This window comes from Onychomys torridus, chromosome 15 (assembly GCF_903995425.1).
Source record: "Onychomys torridus chromosome 15, mOncTor1.1, whole genome shotgun sequence".
NCBI classification, from domain to species: domain Eukaryota; kingdom Metazoa; phylum Chordata; class Mammalia; order Rodentia; family Cricetidae; genus Onychomys; species Onychomys torridus.
This window is the reverse complement of record NC_050457.1, coordinates 77,593,372-77,618,390: the sequence shown is the minus strand read 5'-3', so window position 1 is coordinate 77,618,390 and position 25,019 is coordinate 77,593,372. Positions and strand designations below refer to the sequence as shown.

The 25,019-nt window shown below is 40.2% G+C and overlaps 1 protein-coding gene across 2 annotated transcripts in view; it reads left to right on the top strand.

Annotated features, from left to right (window-relative positions):
• The first annotated feature begins 1,008 nt into the window (after positions 1 to 1,008).
• The window catches only part of Cep72 (centrosomal protein 72), a 51,511-nt gene continuing 27,500 nt past the window's right edge, over positions 1,009 to 25,019 (top strand). For both annotated transcript variants that reach the window (XM_036207390.1, XM_036207391.1), the window contains exons 1-4: positions 1,009 to 1,090; positions 3,567 to 3,694; positions 5,659 to 5,851; positions 9,848 to 9,953. In XM_036207390.1, coding sequence (XP_036063283.1) covers positions 1,012 to 1,090; positions 3,567 to 3,694; positions 5,659 to 5,851; positions 9,848 to 9,953 — 506 coding nt within the window. In that variant the 5' untranslated portion in view covers positions 1,009 to 1,011. The remainder of the gene's footprint in view (positions 1,091 to 3,566; positions 3,695 to 5,658; positions 5,852 to 9,847; positions 9,954 to 25,019) is intronic.

Sequence of the window (25,019 nt, the reverse complement as noted above, 5' to 3'; positions counted from 1 at the left end):
ACCTCAAATGGAACTTAAGGACATTATCCAATTATACATTCACTTGAAAGAAGTAGATTTGGGCACATTAGACAGCTTAAATACATTGAGTTTAGCTCACAATCTAATGTTACCATTGTAAGTGGTATTTAATGAACTGCCTTAAAGAGTACTTAGTACTAGTATAACATTAGCATAACCTCCTACTGAGGCTTGTAAGAATCTCTGCAGGATGCATAGCTAACTCTTGCCCTTTTCTCAACCAAGATGCAAAACTTTAGTAAGCAGAAATGTTATTTCCAAAGTTTCTGCTGGCACTTCCATTACTGGAAGAGCTGGTCCCCAGTCTCTGTGTCAGACAGACTATTCCTCTCCCATGGGCCCTCTTGGACTCTGACTTCAGTCACACAAAATAGGATGAAAGAGGGTGTTTGAAGGTTGTGCTGAGGTGCCATTCTCTTAGGGGGCAACTATAAAAGCTTTTATTTTGCTTCTGAAAAACTTAGGTATCTATCTGTTCACTGCCTGGAAGTCAACTAGACGGACAAAGTTCTACTCAGTGGACCCCAAGTTTGATGAAGGAACTTTCAACGTGTCCTAGGCAGGGGAACACTGTGAAACTTTTTCACACTGCCTGTCTCTCCAACCACAGGGTGAGGACTGAATGGAAGCCTCTCTGGGAAGGCAACTGGTGGGAGGCAAGAGCAGCATCCCAGGGTCTGGGTAAGAGGGAACCTCAAGAGGGAGTGGAGGGGAAGGTGAACGGAAATGGCAGTGGACGCGAATACCCGCGGCACTAGCAGTTGCTACTACAGACCACACTGTGCCCATTGGGGCTGTCCTGGGGAGGGTCCAGAGCAGGGTGGGGTTGCACACAGCCGGTGAGGTTGCTGTGGGTGAAACTGCCTTAGAGAAAGTTTTAGATACGGCTCATGCTCCGCCCTCCCCCTCCTGGGTCCGCCCCTTGCAGAGTTGGTCCGTCCACTTCGCCACACTGCGCAGGCGCCGCGCGAGGCCGTCCGGTTTGAAAACATGGCGCCAGGACAGCGGTTGGTTTTGTGTGAGGAGACTGTCCGGGAGCGCAGCGGCCTGGGTCCCCACCGGGACCTGGGTACGTGTGGGACCGACACCTGGGGTTCAGGGTTTCCCGCGGGAGGCCTGCCTGGTCTGGCAGTCGTGCCTCAGTGCGGACGCCGCTTCGCCGAAGACGGTCTTGGCCAGTTGAGGGGGTGGGGTGGGGGCGTGGCTGCGGTCCCGGAACCTTGGGGCTGGTTTCTCCTCTGCGGTGGGTCGGCCTGTTCTGTGTTTGTTTGTTTGCTTGTTTGTTTTTTTGATGCAGCAGTAGCTCCCTTCTCTGCCTTCTTGGATTCCTACGTGGTATTTCGTTGAGGGTTTTTGTATTTGTGTTTCTGAGGGATGCAGGACTGTTTTTGTATGGTTTGGACATCAGGGCCTCATGTTTTGTGCAAGAGGTAGTGTAAAATTTGTGCTGATTTTTTGACTTTTTTGTTTTGTTTTTCATGGACTTTTCCAATGAAACCATGCAGGCCTAGATTTTTCCATTGTTGAATATTTTAAGTTACAAATTCTGTTTTTTAAACTATAGTGGTTTCACCTGAGTGAATTTTTGTTACTTTTTTTTTTTTTAACTGAATACATGTTTTTTCTTGGTTGTCAAGCATATAGAGATATGTCTATAGCACTCTCTTACTAGCTTATTAATGCTTGTGGGGTCTGTAAGGATATCCCCATTTTCATGAATGATACTGGTAATCTGGCTTTGTGTTTCAGTCATGTTGAGGTTTATGATTGTTATTGATCATTTCAATACACCACTTGCAGTATTGTTCCTTTCCTGGGACTCACAGAGATCCACCTGCAGCCTCTGCCTGGCTTTCTACTTGTTCTCTTTGTGTGTTGATTTTACTCTTTGGGCTCTAGAAGCAAAATCTCATTGTATGGATTAAAGTTTGTTTTATAATTTAAATATTTTAATCTATAAATTTCTCTTTAAGTACCATTTAGCTGCATACACATTTGTTTGTGTTGTATTTCCCTCCTGTTTGAAATATTACTGAAGATACAACCTAGGGCCTTGCATATGCTAAGCAAATGCTCTATCATAGAACTTCACCTCAACCTTTTATAGTTTTCAAGTGTGATATTAAGCCAGTATGACCTTGATCTCCATATTTAGAGCAAGCTGGTTTTGGATTTTTAGTCAGATTCCCAAGTAGCTGGGATTACAAACAGTTGCCTTCATGACTGGCTCTGATTTTCATTGATTCCAATATGCTTTTAAAATATCCCTTTAGGTATCTTCTTAGACCTATGAATTACTTGAGAACTACTCGCTGTTTTATACTTACTTTAGAAATTTGTTTTTAAAAAATCTCATGTTTGGAAGTTTTCTTGTTGTTTTCAGTTATTAATTCTAGTGTAACTACTCTATTAATGGTCAGAGAACATACTGTGTATGATTTTAGTTTTCTCAAATCTGCAGAGACTGTTTAATGACCCAGAATCTGCTTTCTACTGGAGAGTGTTCCAAGTATACTTGAGAAGTGTGCTGTTGAATGGAATGAGTATCAGGTTGATCTTTGTATCTGGTAGTGTTGAGTTTAGTCAGAGGATTTTCTGTCTAGTGATTTTGTTATTTACTAAGAGGGTATATTAGGTTTTGTTTGTTTGTTTGTTTGTTTGTTTTTAAATTTCCTGTATGAAATACCTGATAAGCAACTTAAAAGAGAAAAGGTTTATTTTGACACACAGTTGAAGGTTTAATTTGACTCACAGTTGGAGGAGATAAAAGTCAAGTGAGGAAGGCCTAGTGGCTAGAGTGTAAGCCAGCTGTTCACATTTGCATTTGCACTTATGAAGCAGACAGTGATGAATACTAGTTCTCAGCAACTTTCCACATTTATTATTTATTTATTCACTCATTTGTTGAGTCTTTTGGAGACAAAATCTCTCTATGTAACCCTGCTGTCCTGGAACTTGCTAAGAAGTAGTGGTGCATACCTGTAATCCTAGCACTTAGGAGTCTAAGGCAAGAAGATCTAGCATTCAAGGCCATCCTTGGCTACCTAGATTTGTCTCAAAAACAAACAAACAAACAAACAAACAAACAAATCAAGAACATTAATGAAGACTCTACTCAAGGCTGTTGAGATGGGCTCAGGCCCTGTTGCAGTACAATTTTGCAGTGTGAGGAAAGAAGATTCTGTTCCCAGTATGACACCGGGAAGTAGATGTTTTAGCTGACAAGCTACAGGCAGGGATCCATAGATTGACCATTGCTGAGAGGAAAAGAGGGAGCAGAATCTTACTGGCACAGGGGGATGATGAAGGATAAGTGATATGATAGGGATCAAGGTGAGCAGCACTGAGGGCAGGGAATTCTTGCTAACCTTTGATTTATAAGAAGTGCACTGGTGGGCCCTAGACTGTAAGCCTAATCACTTTGGTCAAGCAGAGTGTCTGACAGTATCTGCTATGTTTCTAAAATAATCCCACCAAATTGAATTTCCTATTATACCACTTTCAGTTTTAAAAAGGATTAAAATCTTACGCTTTTCTATTCTTAGCTGAGCTTCGATCTCTGTCTATTCCTGGAACATACCAAGAGAAGATTACTCACCTGGGGAATTCTCTGATGCGTTTGACAGCTCTAAGATCCTTAGATCTCTCACGTAACTCCTTGGTTAGTCTTGAGGTGCGTTGTAGGCTTGTTAAAATGTATCACCATCAGTATGAGAGGAACAAACTTTAATGGTTAAAAACATGCAACATATTTTGAAGCTGTGCAAAGAATGCTTATAAACTGTACATTTAGAATGATTGTGTTATATTGTCACTACTGTTCATCTAAAGCCAAGTGCCTTACCCATCCCAATATATCTTTAACCTACTTTGAATACCAAAGTAATAGATTTCTAAAGAAGATGGATTATCAATGACTATGGGGGTCCAGCCCCTCGATAGTACCCTCCTGGGGTCCAGGAAGAATCTACAACCAGCTGATAATTAATCTTTGATGAAAAAAATAAATTGATATACACAAAACTCCTTAGTCCATACACTTTATTCTTCTGAGTCAGTTCTCTCTATATACAGCTTCTATTCTGCTCTCATGTCTGTCTCCTTTCTTGCTTGATTTCTCCCCACATTAACCTGCTGTCCCTCTAAGATTTATCTTAATCTTAGTTCTGCCCCATCTAGGTTCTCATCCATCTAGTTCTTTCCCATTTTAGCTCTTCCCTCATCTCCTTTCTATATTATTCTTCCTCACCTTGTTCTTCCCCATCTGGCTCTTCCTCATCTTCCATCTCATTCTTCTAGTACTCTCTTCTCGCCCTTCAATCTAGTTCTTCCCCATCTCAGTTTGTTCCTCTCAAGTTCTTACCCACGTAGTTCTTCCATTCTCTTTTCTCTGTCTCCTAATTCTCTCAGTTCTCTCTAAGTCTCTCTGGAATCCAGTTATAAACCCAAGCAATAGCAATCTTCTGGCCTAGCAAAGTCACCAGGCTTGAGTTCTACAGGGTCATAAAGGTAGGTAAGAATTTTCCTCAGGTAGTGACTGTCAGGTTTTCTTTTACTACCCAAAATGGGAGTGGTAAGAGGAGGTCAACTGAGTGCTAATGACCAGTTAGTATATCAAAAAGGGGATCTATGTGTTCAGTTTACATTCCTAGAAGTGGTTAGGTAAGAAGTTAGGGGTCTATTCGTAAGGTTGTATAAGAAAGGAGGGTCTCACCCTAAATTGCACAAGAAATAATGCTATCTGCCTGACCTAGGAGTTGTTTTGTATGGCCTTGGATGCTTGATAGGCATTTTAGAAAGAAAATAATTTTAGGAACCAGCATATATATATAAAAGCTAAAATACCACCAAGACTTCTTAAGCCATGGCTTGACCTTTGAAGAAGTCCTTGACTTTTCCAAGTAGGCTTGCAGCAATGGATTATCTTTAAATGGAGTGAAACAAGATCCCAGAGACTAAAGTGTGCATGCCCATCCCTCTTCATCCTTTTATCTGCGGTGTTTCCTCTTCCTGTATTTTATTCATGGCCTGGCATTGGCCTTCAACCCTCAATGGCAATGTGTGAATTTGAGGCTCATTGCAGGTACCCAGTCATGATGAGAAAGTAAGGAGTCCCCCAAAGTGACACAAGTGGGGAAGTTTGTATAAACACTACTTATGGCCCAATTCAGAGAGGAGGGCCTTGCCTTGAAAGAAACATATGGTGTCATTACCTGGGAAGATGTTACTTGGTAGAGATCATACTTGACATTAGTTTCAGAGTCTGACTCAGTTAGGTACAGGCTCCAGCTTTGGCTAAACCAAGGGTTGGCTCCTCTCAAACCCTAAACATTAGCCTCCTGATCTGGGTGTGTGCAGAGTAAATGAAGTTGTGTAAATTTTATAGCTTGACTCATAACTGGGCACTCAGGAGAGTGTATCTGTGCTACTACTGTTGGGACTCACAGACCTGTGTTCAGACCCCCCCATATGGTTGCTGTCCTATATGAAACATAGAACTTCACAAAAGAGAACATGTTGCATTGTTAGTTTTTCTGAGAATAGTATGTGTTCATTATAAGTGTGTTTAAATTGGTTAGCTCCTACCAATGTTTTATTTTTTATTATGCACTAATTGAGATATTTTCTTATTAATAGGGCATTCAGCATCTGGTCTTCTTGGAGAATCTCAATCTCTACTACAACTGTATTTCTTCATTGGCAGAAGTATTTAGGCTCCACTCCCTAACAGAGCTCCAGGATGTGGACTTCCGGCTTAACCCCGTTGTGAAGAATGAGTCTGACTATCGCCTATTTGTCGTGCACATGCTCCCCAAGCTCCGACAGCTAGGTAGGTGGAGGAGCCATTGTACTCACATCCTCATGCAGTGGAGTCATTTTTGTGCTCCTGAACAGATTTTGCTGTTGTTCCCTGATGGAAACTGAAGCTGTTTTCTTGCACTGATGGCCTGAATCCCTATTAGCTCTGGGGTATCCTTCATCCTCACTGGGTCAGATTTTCCAGCCAGCCAACCCACCCAGCCTAATCACCAAGTTCCAGGCCTAGTGAGAGACCTTACTTCAAAACACAAGGTGGATAGCCCCTGAGAAGAGACGCCCCAGAGCAGTTTACATTTGGCCGCCCCATGCACACATACATGTACATGCACTAGCAAGCACATGTAATACACACACACACACACACACACACACACACACACACACATGCCCCACCACCACTGCCACCACCAACAGCAGCAGCAAAATGCCAAGTTTACAGGCCATTTCTGAGTTCATATCTTTAAGTTCCCAAGATAGTTTCTTGTAGGACAAGGAGCTTGTAACCAATTCCTGGCATTTCTTTTTTTCTTTTCTTTTTTTTTTTTTTTTGAGACAGGGTTTCTCTGTGTAGCTTTGCACCTTTCCTGGAACTTGCTTTGTAGACTAGGCTGGCCTCGAACTCACAGAGTCCGCCTGGCTCTGCCTCCTGAGTGCTGGAATTAAAGGCATTCGCCACCACCACCCGCATTTCCTGGCATTTCTATTGTTATCGGGATCAGACCTCCTGTCATAGTGGCCACTGGAAACCTTGCCCTTCTGAGCCCAGAGGGTCATCAAAGTAATAGAACCACTGAAGGTCTAATAGAAGTATTAGAAAAATAGACCACTTTTCCTTTATAGCAAATGCCTGCAAGCAAAGATGCCATTCAAAGTCTTTTGGAAAAAGTAAAGTTTAGATGCCAGTCTTTGGGTCAGTGGGTAAGGTTAATAAAGACACTTGCTACCTAGTCTGATGACCTGATTTAATTCCCAGTAACCACATGGTGAGAAGAGAGGACTGACTGCTGCAAGTTATTTTCTGACCTCCACATATGCACTGTGAGGCATGTGCACCCATACTCATAAATATATTCATAAATTAGATATAATTTTAAAAAACAGATGCTATTTTTCAGTTAACAGTAGCAAAAAGAGACTGGCGTGGCTTGAGTGTCTACAAGCTTCTCTTGGTAATTCTACCTGACCCTTGTATGTAGACAGGCATGGGTTGGCCAAATCTGAGTCAGCCTTGGTTTTATACCCAATGCATAAATGCAAGAGAGACATGTCAGTCAGCCTTCCCATTGTCTACATGCCAGCCTTGCATAGCCACTCTTCAGCCCTGGGAGATGGGTACTATGTAAGCCCTGTCCTGTGGGTTTATCAGTAGGTCAAGAGCGTTTATGAGGAAACATCAAATTGAACTCATCCATACAGTCTGAGCTATCATGTCTTAGCACCGAGGACTAGAATGTTTTGGTCATGAACTGGTCTTTCATGTATAAATGGTGTTCTGATACCTTAAACTCCCTTTCTCTGTATTTTGAAGATGTTTCTAGAGATAACAGAAGAATTTAGCAGCATGAAAGCACATGCTCCTTTTATTTCATCCTTCTGTAACAGTATAAATTATTGGGGATGAATTCATCCTTGCAAAGCAGTCCTTTCTCTGGTCAGCTATAATTTGGTTAGTACCAGAAGTCTCCTGTTTAGTAACTCAGTTGGAAATATATTCTTCAATCCTCTGAAGGTGACTTGAAGACCTGACACAATAGCCCTGAGTAAATGAGCTAGCCTCTCCTAGCCCAACAGGTTTCATTTTCATAAGAATTCAGCTCCTAGGGCAGAATGGGCCAGTAGCAGTGGTGGCAGACCTGTCTCATTTGTGGCTGGTCCATTGCCCCTGCAGTGGTGACCATGTGTCTGTAGCCTCAAAGTACAGTTGTTGGTCAAAGGCTGGAGAGTGCTTAGTGCCTGTACCTTCTGTGTATTGACCCAGAGAGCCCAGCTCCAGCACATTGTGAGCACTGACACTAATGTTCCAGTCCTCATGAGAAACCCCATGTCCTATATACAGTTCAGTTTTGATGAAAGCACAGGTGTGTACTGTAGACCTTCTGAGGGCATGAACACTGTTAGACCACAAGTGCTGAGCAGATGGGCTACGTGCCCAGAGCACACTGTTTAGTTAAAACATACTTGGAATTTCTTTGTTTAATCTGAAGACAGTTGGGAGGTGCTTATGCTCTATTCTTTATTTGACTATTTAAGTAACTTATAAACAGTTGAGTTTGGCTTTGTTTTTAGAAGTATTACAACTATGAGTAATCTTGAGATTCTTCAGTTTTAAATCACTGCCTTCCCCTTGCCAAGAAAGTTTAGATCAGAATCATAAAGAGTTTATATGGAGAAAGAATATAAGAGGTATTTTCATACAGCAAAGGAATGTTACTGAAATCATAGTCATTGGGAAAATCCTGTCTAAAGGCTCTGGATCAACAGATGCTAGAAGAGGAGCTTCTTGATCCTATACTGGGCCTGCAGAGGGGCTTGGTCCTGGCTGTGGGTGGGAATTTGGAAGGGCTCTGGATAGGTTGTAGAGGAAGAAGCAAAAGAGTAGCCTTGGGTTATAGGATACATTACTCCTATACATTTCCTGCTGCAGGAAAGGATGTGGAAGGGGGTGAGCTTTATTGGCTTTAGAAGGTTTGCATTTGAGTTCTGGTGGAATAGTCCAGGATTTGTACTGCCTCTGAGGGAAGGTAGCTCAGCTAGACATATCCTGCTAGTCTAGAGAAGAGACATTATACAACATTGTGAGTTTTCCCTCACTTTTTACTATTTTCTATAATTTTATGCCATAGGGTAAATACCATTTAGGAGATAGCATGGGAACTTAACAACATGTCTAACATGAATGGTGTGATAAAATGGGAAAATTCTAAGAGTGAGGGCCTCCTCATCCTCAGGTATTTATGTAAGAGGTTCCAGGAACTCTTGGTCAAGGCCTTCTTGTAGATGTAACTGTCTTGTTAAATAAGAAACACAGAACCAATTGCAGAGTTAAAAGCCAAGAGGTCAGAGCAATAGCTGAGAGCTGAAAACCTTACCCTTCACTGCTGCTCTGTCTTTTCTTTCCACAAGAGAGCTACTTCTGTGTGTTTTTTTTCTTTTTTATAGACTTTCTGTTCTGCTTTCTCATTGGTTGTAAACCCAGCCACATGACCTCCTCGTCACTGCCTGTCTGTACAGACCTCCAGGTCTTCTATGGTTGGTATTGAGATTAAAGGCATGTGTTGCCATGCTGGCTGTGTCCTTGAACACACAGAGATCCTGCCTAGCCCTGCCTCCCAAGTGTTGGTATTAAAGGCGTGCACCACCACTGCCCAGCTTCTGCTATGGCTTGCTCTGACCCCAAGGCAACTTTATTAACATACAAATAAAATCACCTTTCAATACAAATAAAATATCACTATACCTTCTGAAGCCTCACATCTCTAGTTGGGACATTTAGAATTTCTCTTGTCTTTGCATTCCAATATTAAGATTCTCAGGACTCAGTTCACCCTTAAGAGCAAACTCACATAATCTCAGTCTTCTTCAATATGTTGCAGACTCATTTATGCAAGACCCTTTAGTTTGCTTATGTGACAAGACTCATCCAGTGTCTGGCATGCACATGTTTAATAAACATTTAAGAAGCACGTCTCAAATGTTTGTGCACCTCACATGTGTCCTACTTTTGCCTGGGACATCAGCCTGTTACAGTAGTAGCTCATGGACAGTGAGCTTTGAGGGCATAGGATAGCCTCTTGGCATTATACTTGGTATTGTTGGAAAGCTAAGTGTAGCCACCAGAGCTCATCATTCCAGGATGATGCATGCCATTTGCTGATGAGAGCATGTGGTCTGAGTCATCCCTGAAGCACCAAAGCCTTTCTGTATTGTGAACTCTAGAGTTGGGGAACTAGGCGTGTCCACACTCATGAAGAACATGGCAATCACCTGCCCCTGTTGTTCTCTTTAGATGACCGTCCTGTGAGAGAAAGTGAACGGAAGGCTTCTCAGCTTCATTTTGCTTCAGAGGATTCACTGGACTCAAAGCAGAGCTGCTCAGCTTTAACAGTTGGAAGGTATGGACTGATGTGGTTCTACTCAGATGGATTTCAAACTTTCCTGTTGACAGGACATTCAGCCATCAGGCATGAATGTCTATGTGCCAACTATCCCTGAGGGACAAGTGTGCATAGCAGATGGAAGAAGTTCACAGTACTGATTGGGGCTAAAGTAGATGGTGGATGGTGCAGAGTCTGTCTCTTGGTTTCTTCAGATGTTCCTTCAATACTACCAGTCCATTTCGAACAAGATAGCTGCTGTGTAGATGGCCATACCACAGAACATTGCATTTTGGATCTCTTGGTGTCTCTTGGGTCGCTTTTCCCTTTATTTTGCTGTTCATATTACAGCACTAAGGGAGAACATTAGCATATCAGCCTCATGTCTTGACCTCGATCAGTAGTTTATGGAGAAAATATTTTCTTTTTGTTTTTAAAATTTGCTTTCCTTTCATATATGTATATTGCCATAGTTAGAGTTTCTGTTGCTGTGATGAAGCACTATGTCCAAGGCAACTTGGGGAGGAAAAGGTTTATTTCAGTTTATGCTTGCAGGTGACAGTCGATTGCCAAAGGAAGTCAAAGCAAAAACTTAAACAGGGCAGGAACCTGGAGGCAGGAGCTGATGCAGAGGCCATGAGGAGTGCTGCTTACTGGCTCACTTCTCAGGCTGCTTTCTTATAGAACAAGGGCCACCAGCTCAGGGATGGCACCACCCACAATGGGCTGGGCCTCCTCCATCAATCACTAATAAAGAAAATGCCCTGCAGTCTTGCCTACACCCCTGATCTTATGGATACATATTCTTAATTGAGGTTCCTTCCTCTCAGATGACTTAAGCTTGTGTTAAGTTGACATAGAGCTATCCAACACACATATATTTTAGAAAACTAATACAGTAGCAGATTTTCATATAGCTCCTCAAATGGCTTTTAGTGTTAGTTGTCCCTCCTTTACCCTTCCCTTCTATCACCAGGCCTGTTTAATGCTCCCACCCCAGTCTTCTCTCTATCTTCCATAACAATATATTCTGTTTCCTCTTTGGGCGATCCTCTCTTCCCTTCCAGTCCCTTAATGGTTTCCTAAACTCTGTGATTATGTGGGTTGTAGGACACATATCAAGCTTACAAGCTAACATCCACATTTAAGAGAAAGCATACAGTATTTGCTTTTTGGGGTGTGAATTACTTTACTGAGGATGATTTTTTTTTTCTGGCACTATCCATTTACTTGCAAATTTTGTTTTCTTAACAGCTGAATAATATTCCATTGTGTTGATGTACCATATTTTCATTATTCATTTATCAGTTGATGTGCATTTAGGCTGTTTCCAATTTCTGTCTATTATATATAAGCAGTAATGAACATGATAAGCAAATATATCTGTAGTAGGACTTAGAGTCTTTTGTATGTATGCCCAAGAGTGGTATAACTGGATTTTGAGGTAGATCTATTCCCAGCTTCCTGAAGAACCACTACACTGATTTCCATAGTGTTTGTATAAGTTTGCAATCCCACCATTGGACATGTTAGGACACATCTTCCTTCTGGCACTGCTTATGTTACAGGTGTGAACTTGAGTCACTGGGTACCTCCAGTGTACAAATTCTCACATTTTGGTTGTGAACCTAGCCTTTAATGGCTGAGCCATCTCTCCAGCTCTGTATAGATTTTTATACCCTAGTGCAAGGAATTATACCAGAACACATGGTTGGAAATAGAGAGTTTATTATGAAAGGGAAGTAGGCTTATGAGCAAAGCAAAGCATGCACTCCAAAAGAAGAGTCCCATGACCCTTATCTGACATTTACATGGTACCCCCCTCTACCAGGTTTTACATTGCAGACCTTTCTTGCATATGATGTATTCATTACATATAGCCCAGGCAAGAAAGGACTGCCAGCCTTTCTCTGCAGATTTTCATCTTTTATATGTTAATCTTGATTTGTCAGTTGTAGCCCCTACTCTGTTGTCATACTCCTTGCTGAACTCTGTGTCTGAGATGTCCAACTTCCTTTTCACTGGTTTAAGGCAGTTTTCCTTTCTTTTTCTTTCTCTTTGAAGATATTCTCAGTTTATCAGTGGCAGTAGAAATCCATAAAAAAGAAAAAGAAAACTAAACAAATTACCAAATGAATAATATTCCATCATGTCGATGTGCCACATTTTTATTATTCTGATACTGCTTATGGTACTTGCCAATATTAATTGCCTATAACATCTGGTAGATATGGCTAAGAAGTCAACAACATTTGCTTTGCAAATAATTAAAAAACTGTAACTAATGAATCAATCTTCATTAAAAGTACAATGTAAGTTAAATTAGTAAGGTTCAAGGAACCTCCTATCACATGTAACAAAATAGTCTTAAAAACAAATATTTATAAATTGTTCAGTTGGTTGCTCATTGGATAAAGGTGGTTTATCTGCAAAGACTGACAGCTTGCGTTCCATCTCTAGAATGCACAAGGTGGAAGAGAGAAACAGATTCCTGAAAGTTATTTTGTAACTTCCATATGTATGCTGTGGCAAATAAGTGCTCACATATTAACACAAAATAAAATTGCTTAATTTCCTTTGCAGCATTTTGTATATAAAATTTTTAAGGTAGCACATATTTTCTGGGACATATATAAATGTTACATACAAATGTCTTTCCTATCAAATGCCTGATGTTTCTTCATTGTCAAAGTCTTAATTTGTACCTTTATTTGTACTCCTGGCTTGATTCTCCCTCTCCCCTTTGATGGTCTGTATCTATGGGTAAATTTACTTTTAGCCTGTTTGTCTCTTTATATTTGAAGTGGGTTTCTTTGAGACAATGTGTGAGCACAATTTGTCAGAAACATAGAACATATTTATGTCTTTTCATAATGTTAGAATTTATTGAATAACAATAAATTTCTAAGATATAAGTGGGGCTGGAGAGATGGCTCAGTGGTTAAGAGCACTGTCTGCTCTTCCAAAGGTCCTGAGTTTTAACTCCGAGCAACCACATGGTGGCTCACAACCATCTCTAGTGGGATCTGATGCCCTCTTCTGGCATAAAGTTGTACATGCAGATAAAGCACTCATACATAAATAAATAATAAAAATCTTTTAAAAAAAGATATAAGGGGTTTGTGAAGTAGTCCCACTTTCTCAGGTGGGCTAGCCAAGGAAAACACAAATTCTTTTATTCACCCTTAATTATTAATATTAGCTGTCAGGTCACACGTCACACAGTATATCTCAATCTCTCAATCAATCTCTCTCTCTCTCTCTCTCTCTCTGTGTGTGTGTGTGTGTGTGTGTGTGTGTGTGTGTGTGTGTGTGTGTAGGTTATAGAATGGCTACAAAGAGTTAAAGATACTACTACAGCAGAGATTAGTTTTGAAGAGGCCTGAGAGGCAGAAGGTAGGAAGCCAGTAGAGATGCAGAAAGAGTCTCTATGGGAATAAGATAATGCACCCTGCTTAGGCTGTGCTGGAGGTGCTATGTAGAGTCAGGCTGCAAGGTCAGAATTGTATGAAGTTCTAGAAATGAGCTGGGAGTGGTGGCACATGCCTTTAATCCCAGCACTTCGGAGGCAGGTGAGCTCTGTAAGTTCAAGGCTGCCCTGGTCTACATAGTGAGTTCGAGGGTAGCTAGGGCTATGTAGAAAGACCATGTTCCTATACAACAACAAAAGCCATTATAAAAATGAGATGTGGGATTGTAGGAGTTGTTGAAGCAAAGAGCAGCACCATAGACTGTGTAACATTACAATTTGCATAGGCCACATCTATAATGGGATTGAGCTAAGCTAAAGTTCCTGGGAAAGTTGGGAGTTCTCTGTGGGAGCCCGTTTTCAGGTTCCTTGGTGGCTTTACCCAGCAGGTCCTCATAGAGGATGATTAGGACCATGGACCTGAGTGTAGGTGTTTGAGATGGTCTGCACTTGGCTGTGCTGGGGGAGGAGGTCTTTTGCTCCACCCCTTGGCATCTCTATAAATACCTTGGGGCAGAGCTAGTTGGGGCCCGTTGGAAAAGGTTCCAGGCCCTCTTGAGGCTATCCTTTATTTTCTATCTGTTTATCTCCACAATATAAATCCTTCTATCTAATATTTCCTGCTGCTGACACTCAAGAAAACTCTGGGGAGCTGTGGGGTTGGTGGGTAAATGCCCCCACAGTTCTCTGCCTGTCAGTCACTTAACTCACTATCCAGAGGAGTCGTGGCAGGTCAGTGGGACCATTGCTGTCTGTTAGGTGTCCTTCTCCGAGTGTGGTTCAGCCTTTCTTCAGTCTGGTAAGTTCTTGGGCCTGGCTTTCCTGATAGTATTATCATATGCCAATGTGTTCCTACTGTCCCAATTTGCTTTGATAATTTATGGGTGGTAATAAATTATAGGTGTACCCTTTCTACTTTAAGGGATGAATTATTTATAGATCTGTGTCTTGTGGGTTGTACCAGACAGATGGTATTGTTTATGTGTGCATCAAGGTGTAGAATCCTCCTTCATCTTCAAAATGGAGAAAAATGCTACTTATAAAACAGTCTCAGGGCAAGGCACGGCCTGAGGGGGAATGACAAGAAATCTCTATCAACATATAAGTGGATCTTTTTTTGTTGGTGTGTGTGTGTGTGTGTGTGTGTGTGTGTTTGAACTATTATTTTAAATCTGTTTCTCTTAATTGGTATGTTTAGACCATTGGTATTTAAAGTGTTTTATTAATGTCTTTGGACTTATTGCTACCATGATCATTACTCTTTCCTACATTCTTTTCTTTGTTCTTGTTTTTGTCTTCTGTTTTCTTTCTGCATTTTTGGTTTCTACTGAACATTATATAACTTCATTTTCTCTAGTTAGCCTATACTTCTGTTTTTTACCTTTCTTAATAGTTGCTGTAGAGTTGGAAGTATGCAGCTGATCTGTGTCCATTTTCAGCTCATACTGCACTTCTTTCACAGACCCTTTAAGTCTCCTTAACTTGAGATGCTGTCAGTCACTCACTCATACTTGGCTTCCGTTGTCCATGTAATACACAGGCAGGTACAGTGACAAGTTATGACTATTTTGAAATTTTGTAATCTATGGAATCAGCTAAAAATAAGGAAAAAGTTTTTCCTTTATTATTCCTTCCCCAAGTGCTCCTCCTCCTGTTGATGTAAATGGGGGTTTCTGACCTCTGACTTTTTCTTTGAGGAACTTTTAACAGCTCTTGGAGAGCAGCTCTAGCATCATATTCCCAATGTTCATTTGACAAAATATTTCTACTTCACCTTTGAAAAATAATTTTGCTGAAAACAGAATTCTAGATAGTGTTCTATGTTTTGTTATTTTGTTTTCCTTTCAACACTTTAGTTTGCTCTGCTCCTCTTCTGGTTTCAGAATAGAAGTCAGAAATAAATCTTATCTTTGCTTCTCTATGGATAAGGTGTGTAGTGATTTGAATGAGAAATGTCCTCCATGGACCCAGGCACTTGAACACTTGGTCTCAGTTGGTAGTGATATTTTGGGAGTTTAGGAGGACAGGCTTAGAGTATGTAACCTTGTTCCATCTCAGTGTGTTTTCTGTGCATTGTGCTTGTGATTGAGATGTGATCTCTCAGCTTCCTGCTCCTGTTGCTATGTCTGCCTGCCATGATGGACTCTTATCCCTCTGGAACCTTAAGCTAAATAAACTATTTCTTTAAGTTGCTTAAGTTCTTCAAGTGGCATTTTATCACAATAACAAAAAAGTAACTAATTCAAGGTTTTGTTTTGTTTTCTTTTAACTTTTTTCTTTGTCCTGATTTTCTGGAACTCACAGAGATCCTCTTGTCTCTGCCTCTCAAGTGCTGGGGTTAAAAGCAAGCACCACCACTGTGTGGAACATCTTTTTGCATCTTTATAGTGAGTGTCTTAACACACAGCATGTAGTTGAATCATGCATTTCATTTTTTCTGCCAATCTCTGTCTTTTAATCAGAGCTCAATTGGAGTTGGACTTTCTTTTGTGAGACTACCAGATCCCCAATAATGACATTGAGACTTATTTTTAATTATGAAAGCTTGGCCTTTAGCTTAGGTTGTTCCCAACTAGCTCTTATAACTTAATTAACCTGCTTCTGTTAATCTACTTTTTGCCAAATGACTTTTTACCTCTTTTCCATTCTGTATGTCTGATTCCCTCTGTGTCTTTCTGGTATCTCCTATGCACCTACATTCTAACTCTCTGAGTTCCTCTCTCTGCCTAGAAGCCCCACTTAACCTCTCCTGCCTACCTATTACCCATTCAGCTTTTTATTAAACCAATCACAACAACACATCTTCACACAATGTAAACAAATATCCCACAGCATTTTCCCCTTTTTGTCTAAAAAGGAAAGGTTTCAACTCTAACACATTAAAACTATGTATAATAAGAACAATTATCAATGTAAGGATTACATTCACAATGTCCGGTCCATCTTTATTTGGCAAATTTAGAGAAATTACTCTATTATCTATCCTATCTTGATGAGTCCAAACATAAACCACTTTTAATTATAATTTGTTTTACCATCCTAAAAAAAAATCTTTTTAGACTTTAAAACATTTCTTAAAAACTTAAACTTTTATGTCTCGCAAGCTTATAAACTTTACATCTCTTTTGTAAGTTTCTTTTCTAAATTTGGTAACAAAGAAAATTGTATAACTATCTAGTATTCAGTCCATGAGAGACCCAAGAAAGATGAAATATTACCTGAGTAAACAAGAAGTACGGAGCAAACAATTTCCAAAACTATAGAAATGACAGAGACAGCTGGCTGCCTGGACAGTCACCCAAGGATCCTCTGCAACATTGGGCAGTAGCCTATAGGTCTACAATATCTGACAGACTTTGCTGTGAAGCAGGACTTTTTGAAGGACTGTCTACCTTGTCTTGGCAAAGTTCGACAGTTGCCTTCTTTTGTGTCTTACTTACCCAATTTGGACAGAATACTGTCAGCAGTCGAGGCAAGGGCAGTTTCTTACCCAGTGTCTAACTTTTGCCACAAACAAAGTAAACTCTGTATGTAGTTTCTATGATGCCCATCATCTTCTCCAAAGTAGAGTGCTGCTGCTGGGAGCAGATGTATCTCACTGCCATGAAAAGCCTTACGTTATTAAAACATTTCAAATGCCATATTCTGTAGATCTCTGAAGTGTCTGAAGACCACCTATTTATTTAAAATATATCTGCTTAACCTTGAAATCATACCTAACATGACTACAAGTTTTATTGTTATAGATGACTAACTACTAACCTGCATTTCTTAATTATTCTAAATAGTTTGCAATAATGGCTAGGACTAGAGCTGTACATTGTATTTTTAAGTAAGCTGTATAGGTACAGTACCTTAAACAAGAGTAGAAACATATATACAGAATAATAAAAATAACCTTAAATTTGTATCAGTATACAAAAATCCATATTAATGTAAAATATTTGAGATTAATAATTGCTTTTTAGTTTAAAAGTAGATTCAGTAATCTGCCCTTTTATCTTATGATTCTTACATCCCCTCCTTTTTTGTCTTTCCAGAAAGAGATCCTTGAATCTAACCCCCTTTGCTTAGTGTCCTCTCTGACCCTGACCAAGAACAATTTGTAACCAACCCCCCTAAACAATGATAAACATCCATAACCCATCAAATGACCAAAAACCACCCACCCCACTTCTTGGAAATGTGATGTCATGCTCTTAAAATTATTTCCTGCTGTCTGGATGATGGTATCTTTACAGGACCCTGAGAAAATTGGGATAATAGTCAAGTCCTGGGAGAGATGGCTGTATCATTTGTTGTCTGCTTTCTGTGTAATGGGAAAGTACAAGGCTTATCTGAAGTCCTGGCTAGAGTAGTCTGTAAGGCTGGATCATCTCACCTAGCAGCTTTGAAGTTGTTTTGGATACAGATTTTTGAGGAAACTGCAGTAGAGACATTCTGTGAAGCTGGATCACCTGTGCTACTTGTCTTCATGGGTGTCTGATCTTTTCTTTTTCTTTTTTTTTTTTTTTTTGAAAATACAAAATTTTAAAGGTAACGTACATATCTGTATTAACAAAAGTATGGGGGGCTGGAGAGATGATGGCTCAGAGGTTAAGAGCACTGGCTGCTCTTCCAGAGGTCCTGAGTTCAATTCCCAGCAACCACATGGTGGCTCACAACCATCTGTAACGCAATCTGGTGCCTTCTTCGGGCCTGCAGTCATATATGCTGTATACAAAATAAATAAGTCTTAAAAAACAAGCAAACAAACAAACAAAGTATGGAAAGTGCAGTATGTACAAATCAGCTAAAGATGATTCTCTGCTCTATGTATGAGCAGGTAAAATATCTGTCAACTTTCTAAGTCTGTTTGGACTGTATAACCAAACAGTAATATGATTCTCCATCCATGCCATATGAAAGGATGCCATGTAATAAGTCATGAGGACTCTGTAGCTATAAGATTTATCATGTCTCATCCAATTTCAGAGCTGTTCCCATGTAGAGGGATCAGCCCATATGTCACCTATCCTGTAGATCTTCTTGGTTTCTTCCTTCATGTGTGTAGCCAAAATTCTCAGGAGGTCTTCCCCAATCAAATCTGGTCTTTATTAATTTTGAATGAATTCATAGCTTTGTGTTTCCACAGGAAATCTCTCTCCCAACATAACACATTTTTTTACTTCCACTCTGAAGTTAAGACATCTTAATATGTAGGCCTTAAAATATATAGGCTGTCTTAATTTACCAGTTTTTTTTGTTTGGTTGGTTGGGTTTTTTTGCAATCCAGTGTTTCCCAGCAACATTTGCCCTTTGCTTATCAGCATTCCAAATAATTTAAAGTCAACAAAGCACCATATAGGATCCAGACCCCCTGTATATTTTCCATCTGTATGTGGTCTATTCTCTTATACTTCTTTATACTTTCCTTAAAGATTTTATTATTTTTAAACTACTTTTTCTATGACTGTCTATACCTATTTTCTTTTCTTTCTTTAGCACCTAAGTACATTCTCAAACATATTGTACCTGTTTAGAGGTTTTCTCAGTCTGGACCTGACTTTGTAAACATCTGCAGCCTTCTTTAACTGTGAGTCAAACCTTAACCTGGTAGGCCCTCCACCACACATAGTGCTGGTGGCTGGCTCCACCCCATTTGGGTCCACCTAACTGTCCCAGCTCTGTGTCCGTGCTGCAGCAGGTATTCTGGCATTTCTATCTAGTGTCCTGCTGGTAGCGTACCATTTAAGTGCTTTGCTGCCTATCAGGGTCTCTTAAAAGAGCTGCATCTCTGTATGAGCACCAAGCCTACCCAAGAGACTGCAGTTGGTCTGATCCAAACTCTGGTGCTAAGACATTGCTTCTGAAGACATGTACTTAAGTCGTAGGACATGGAAGAATCAAACTGCTACTACTCTGGAGGTGGTGACTGTAGCTTGCTCTGCTTCTCTGATCTTTCAGCTTTCACCCCAATATCTGGTTCCTGGTTTTTTATTAATAAGACCTTTTAACATTCGAGCTACAAATATTACTAAAGCTTAAATAATACATCAAACTTCACATATTACTAGTGAGAGACTCCAACATCTCACTCTTACCAATGGATAGGTCTTCCAGACAGAAACTTAACAGAGAAATAAGAGAACTACCAGATGTTATGACTCAAATGAACCTAACAGACATTTACAGAATAGTTCACCCAAACACAAAAGAATATATCTTCTTCTCAGCAACTCATGGAACCTTCTCTAAAACTGACCACATACTAGGTCACAAAGTAAATCTCAACATAGAAAAAAATTGGAATAACTCCCTCTATCTTATATCACCATGGGTTAAAGCTGGAGTTAACAACACAAACTACAGAAAGCCTACAAACTAATGGAAACTGAACAATTGTCAACTGAATTACCACTGGGTCAAGGGAGAAATAAAGAAAGAAATTATTAATAAAAAACCAGGAACCAGATATTGGGGTGAAAGCTGAAAGAGAAGAGAGCAAGCTACAGTCACCACCTCTTACCTCACCAACTCAGCTTGAAAAAGCCTCTGGTTTCTGTCTCCTCGTGCCTTATATCTTTCTCCACTTGGCCATCACTTCCTATGATTAAAGGTATGTGTGCTTCCCAGTGCTAGGATTAAAGGTGTGTGCCACCACTGCCTAGCCTCTATGTTTAATCTAGTGGTTTGTTCTGTTCTCTGATCTTCAGGAAAAGTTTATTAGGTACACAATATATCACCACATTTCCCCCTTTTTTTTGTCTAAAATAATAAGATTATAACTAATATAAGAAAAACTATACAATAAATACAATAAGTATATATAATATATAGTCAAGAATTATAATAACTATGTCCAGTCCATTAACATTTGAAAATTCAGAGCAAATACTCCATTATCTATCCTATTTTGGTGAGTCCAAAGTGTACCTAATTCACTTTCTATCCTAGCTTGTATTACCAACTGAAAACTATCTTTTGATGTCTTTCAAACTTATACACTGTACATCTCTTTAGTGAATTTCTTAATAAGGAAAACTATAATTATCTAGTCTTCAACTCCCTCAGAGACCCAAAAAGGAAATATTACCTAAGTAAATAGGAAATGTAAGCAAGTGACTTCAAAAAAATGTGAGAAATGACAGAAACAGCTGGCTGCCTAGACAGTAACCCAAGGTTCCTCTGCAACATTGGGGCAGCTATCTTCAGCCTACAAGCCTAGAATATCTGACAGACTCATCTGTGAAGCAGGGTTTTCTAAAAGGCCTTCCTACCTTATCTTGGCAAGGTTCAGCAGTCCTTTCTTTGGTGTCCTGCTTGTTCATTTGAACAGCATACTGTCAGCAGTTGAGACAAGGCCACTTTCTTGCCCAATGTCTAACTTTTGCCACAAAGAAAGTAAACTCCATAAGGAGTTTCTTCTATGCCCATCATCTTCTCTGAAGTAGAGTGCTGCTGTCAGGAGCAGACATGTTCAGAGTCATTAAAAAAAAAAAGAAGAATCTGGGCTTGGGAATTTAGCTCAGTGGTAGAGCTCTTGTCTATCAAGTGAAAGGCCCTGGGTTCGGTCCTCAGATCCAGGGGGGAAAAAGAATCTATGTTATTAAAACATTTTAAATGCCGTATTCTGTAGATCTCTGAAGTGTTTGAAGATGACCTGTCTATCTAAAATATATCTATTTGACCTTGAAAACATACCTAACCTGACTATAAGTTTGATTTTAATAGGGGACTAACTACTAACCTGCATTTCTTTATATCCTAAATATTTGATAATAATAATAATTTTCAAGGACTAGAAATTTGCATTACATTGTTAAGTGGACTGTATAGGTATAATAATTTGAACAAGATTAGAATTATATGTACAGTATGTTCTAATAAAATAATCTCAAATTTGTATACATAATTTGTATACAATATACAGAAATCCAATCCAATGTAAAATATTTAAAACAAGTAGTTGCTTTTTAAAAGCAGATTCAATAATCTACCTTTTTATTCTATCATGTCCATATCCTTCCTTTTTTCTTTTCATAATAGATTCAATAATCTACTCTTTTATCCCATCATTGCTTTATCTTCTTTTATTTAGTAATCTACCTATCTATATCCTCTTTTTTTTCTTTTTCTTTTTTTCAAACAAGAACCCTGAATCTAATCTTCTTCATTTAGCTTTTTTTCCTGACCATTATCAATTAACAACTTATAACCAACCATCCTAAACAATGGCAATTATCCATAACCCATTGAAAGGCCAAAAGCCTCCCACCCCACCTCTTGGGAATGTGAGTGTTGTGTTCTTAAAATTACTTCTTGCTTAGGGGATCCTGAAAAGAAAAATTTTGGGTTAATTGTCAAGGGAGAAGTAGCTGTATCATTTGTTGTCCAGTCTCTGCATAATTTGAAAGTATAGGGCTTGGCTCAAGTCCTGGCTAGAGTAGTCTGTGAGGCTGAATCATCTCAGCTAGCCATCTCAATATTGTCCTGAGCAGTGTGTAGTCCAAAGCCAATCTTTGGGTGGTATTTGTCAGCTTGGTAGCATTACCATAGTCCTGATGGAATCATCGTTGTGGGATCGCATCATCTTTTTGGAGACTTCAAAGTTGCTGGTAGGCGTGGTCATGGTTCACTGCAGAAAATCTTTTTCATGGGACATTTTTTTCTGGATGTGTCCTTTATCTTCAGATGTCACATTTGCCCAGGGGTCTTCAGATTCCTTAGCTTTCATTCTCCTGAAAGACAACAAAACCCTTCCCCAACCCTAACTTTGGAGAGGTTCCAAATTTAATCTTTATCAATTTTGACTCATGGTTTCTACTTAAATTTTTGTTTTACTTTCTAAAGATGTTCTGTCATCCAGAGCAGTATGGTTTCTTACAATAGTCATTAGGTTCTTTAATTGCTCTGGGAAGAAGTTTCTTCCACAATGACAGGAAAGGACTGGACGGAATTTGACATGGGGGCCTGTGAAAGGTCCCTCAGATTGTTTCTCAATGGCAAAGGCAAGAGATTACCTTGTCTGTCCCTTGTTGATCTACATTCATTAGTCCATTGTCTGTCTTTACCACACCTTCTGCATAATCCAGAAGGGAGGGGAATTCTATTGGAATTATGTAGAGAGCCGCGTGTAGCCGCACCCTAAAGATGGCTCTGGCTTCTACCCTCTGCCTTCCCGATGGCAAACACTCTTTATGGTAAACAGCTCCTTATTTGGCTGTGGCTGGATTCGTGTGTTGCTGGCATATGCGTGAACCTGTGGACAGTGCCCACGTGGCTGCTTGGGGTTGGCAGCCCAGCCCTACTTAGGTGCTGGGAGAGGCTTGCCCCAGCGAGAGAGACACAATGCAACTAATCAAAGGTCTGAATAAACTGTGATGAGAAGGATCCCGGTGTCGCGTCTTCCTTGCTGGTCGAGGCGGGCGCGACAAGTGGTGGCCCGTATGGGGAAAACGGAGAAACGAACGTACGGGGACAATTACCACGGCTCTCTCCGGATTCAGAACTCATTTACAGTCAGGCGGTATACCGGTAAGTCCTCAGAAAAAACTGGGGATCCGCGACAAAAGCGGGTAACGCTCACCTGTAGAAGGGAGAGCGGGATAGCAGAGCTGCGATAAAAGCAGACGGGTAATTCTAGAGCCGTGATAAAAGCGGTAATTAGACAAAACAAACAGGGAAACCGGAGGGCTGGAGCAATTCTGCAGAGGCTCTGAGAAACCTCCGAGAAACTTCTCAAATTGAGAAAAGAAAAAAAAAAAAAGTATACTAACATGGGCGCCTCCTCCTCGCACCCAATTTTTTTGGCTCTTAACGAGCTGCTTCTCTCTAAGAAACTGAAAATAAAAAAACGCACCTTAGAACGATTTTTACAACAGTGTGATGTAGTTGCTCCTTGGTTTTGCAATTTCAGGAAGCCTCACAGTGCCTTCCTGAGAGAAATTGGGAAGAGACCTAGATTTGGATACTGGAGCAGATTGCAGGTGCAGATTGCAGTATCATAGCTAACAAAGATTGGCCTTGAGGTTGGCCTATACAGGCTTCCTCACAAAAATTTCAGGGACTGGGTTATGCCAGTGTTCCAAATGTTAGTACAAATTTGTTAAATTGGCAAGATTCCGAAGGTCACTCTGGCGTTATACAACCCTATGTCCTTGAGCTTCCAGTGTCCCTCTGGGGGAGGGATCTTATGAAATCCATGGGCTTTTAGTTGAGTAATGAATACTCCAAAGAATCTAAAAATATTATGAAAAACATGGGGTGTCATCCTGATTTTGGCCTGGGAAAATTTTTACAAGGCAAAAAGGAGCCAATACAAACAGTACCTAGGAAACCCAAACAAGGGTTGGGTTTTTCCTAGGGGCCGCTGAGGAGGGCATTCCCATAACCTGGGTAACGGAGGGGCCAGTTTGGGTTCCTCAGTGGCCACTCTCCTCTGAGAAATTACATGCTGCATATCAATTAGTGAAAGAGCAATTAGAGAAAGGGCACATTAAACCCTCTCTTTCTCCCTGGAATACACCCATATTTGTCATCAAGAAGAAATCAGGAAAATGGAGATTGTTACATGATCTTAGAGCTATAAATGAGCAAATGAGAATTATGGGACCTGTACAGCGTGGTCTTCCATTGCTGTCAGCCTTGCCTGAAAATTGGCCTATTATTGTGGTAGATATTAAGGACTGCTTCTTTTCCATTCCACTGAATAGCAAAGACAGTGAGAGATTCGCTTTCACTTTACCGTCCACTAATCATGAGGAACCTGATAAAATATATCAGTGGGTTGTATTGCCACAAGGCATGGCCAACAGTCCTACAATGTGTCAATTATTTGTAGCAACTGCTTTAGAACCTTTGAGAGCACGTTTTCCAGGCTTAAAATGCCTCCATTATATGGATGATATACTGTTAGCAGCTAAAGAAGAGAGCATTCTTCAAGAAGCATATAGCTCACTTGTAGAACTGCTAAAGCAAAAGGGACTCTGTATTGCCCCTGAGAAGGTGCAACAGAGCAGAGTTGTCAATTATCTTGGCTCTAAAATAACTAATCATCATATCATGCCACAAAAGGTAGAGTTACGGAAGGATCATCTTTGCACATTGAATGATTTTCAAAAATTATTAGGAGATATAAATTCGATAAGAGGAAGTTTAGGAATGGCCAATTATGAGTTAAAACCATTATATGATATTTTAATTGGAGATGCAGCCTTGGATTCACCGAGGCAATTAACCAATGCAGCCCAACAAGCCTTAACAAAATTAGAAGATAGGCTACAAAGAGCTTTTCTTCAAAGAGTGCAAAATAATGAGGATATTACCCTGTGCATTCTGCCTACCCAGTTACAACCTACGGGAATTTTATGGCAAAAAGGACCCTTGTTATGGATTTATACTAAAATCTCACCTACAAAATCAATTAAATATTATCCTGTTGCTGTAGCATTACTTGCGCAACAGGGTATTCAACAATGTTTACAATATTTTGGGACATCACCACAAACGCTAGTTGTTCCTTATGATTCTACTCAAGTCAAGGTATTATGTACTGCCATAGATGATTGGGCAATTCTGCGTTGTACCTATCCAGGACACATAGATTGCCATTATCCTAAACATCCACTATTAAC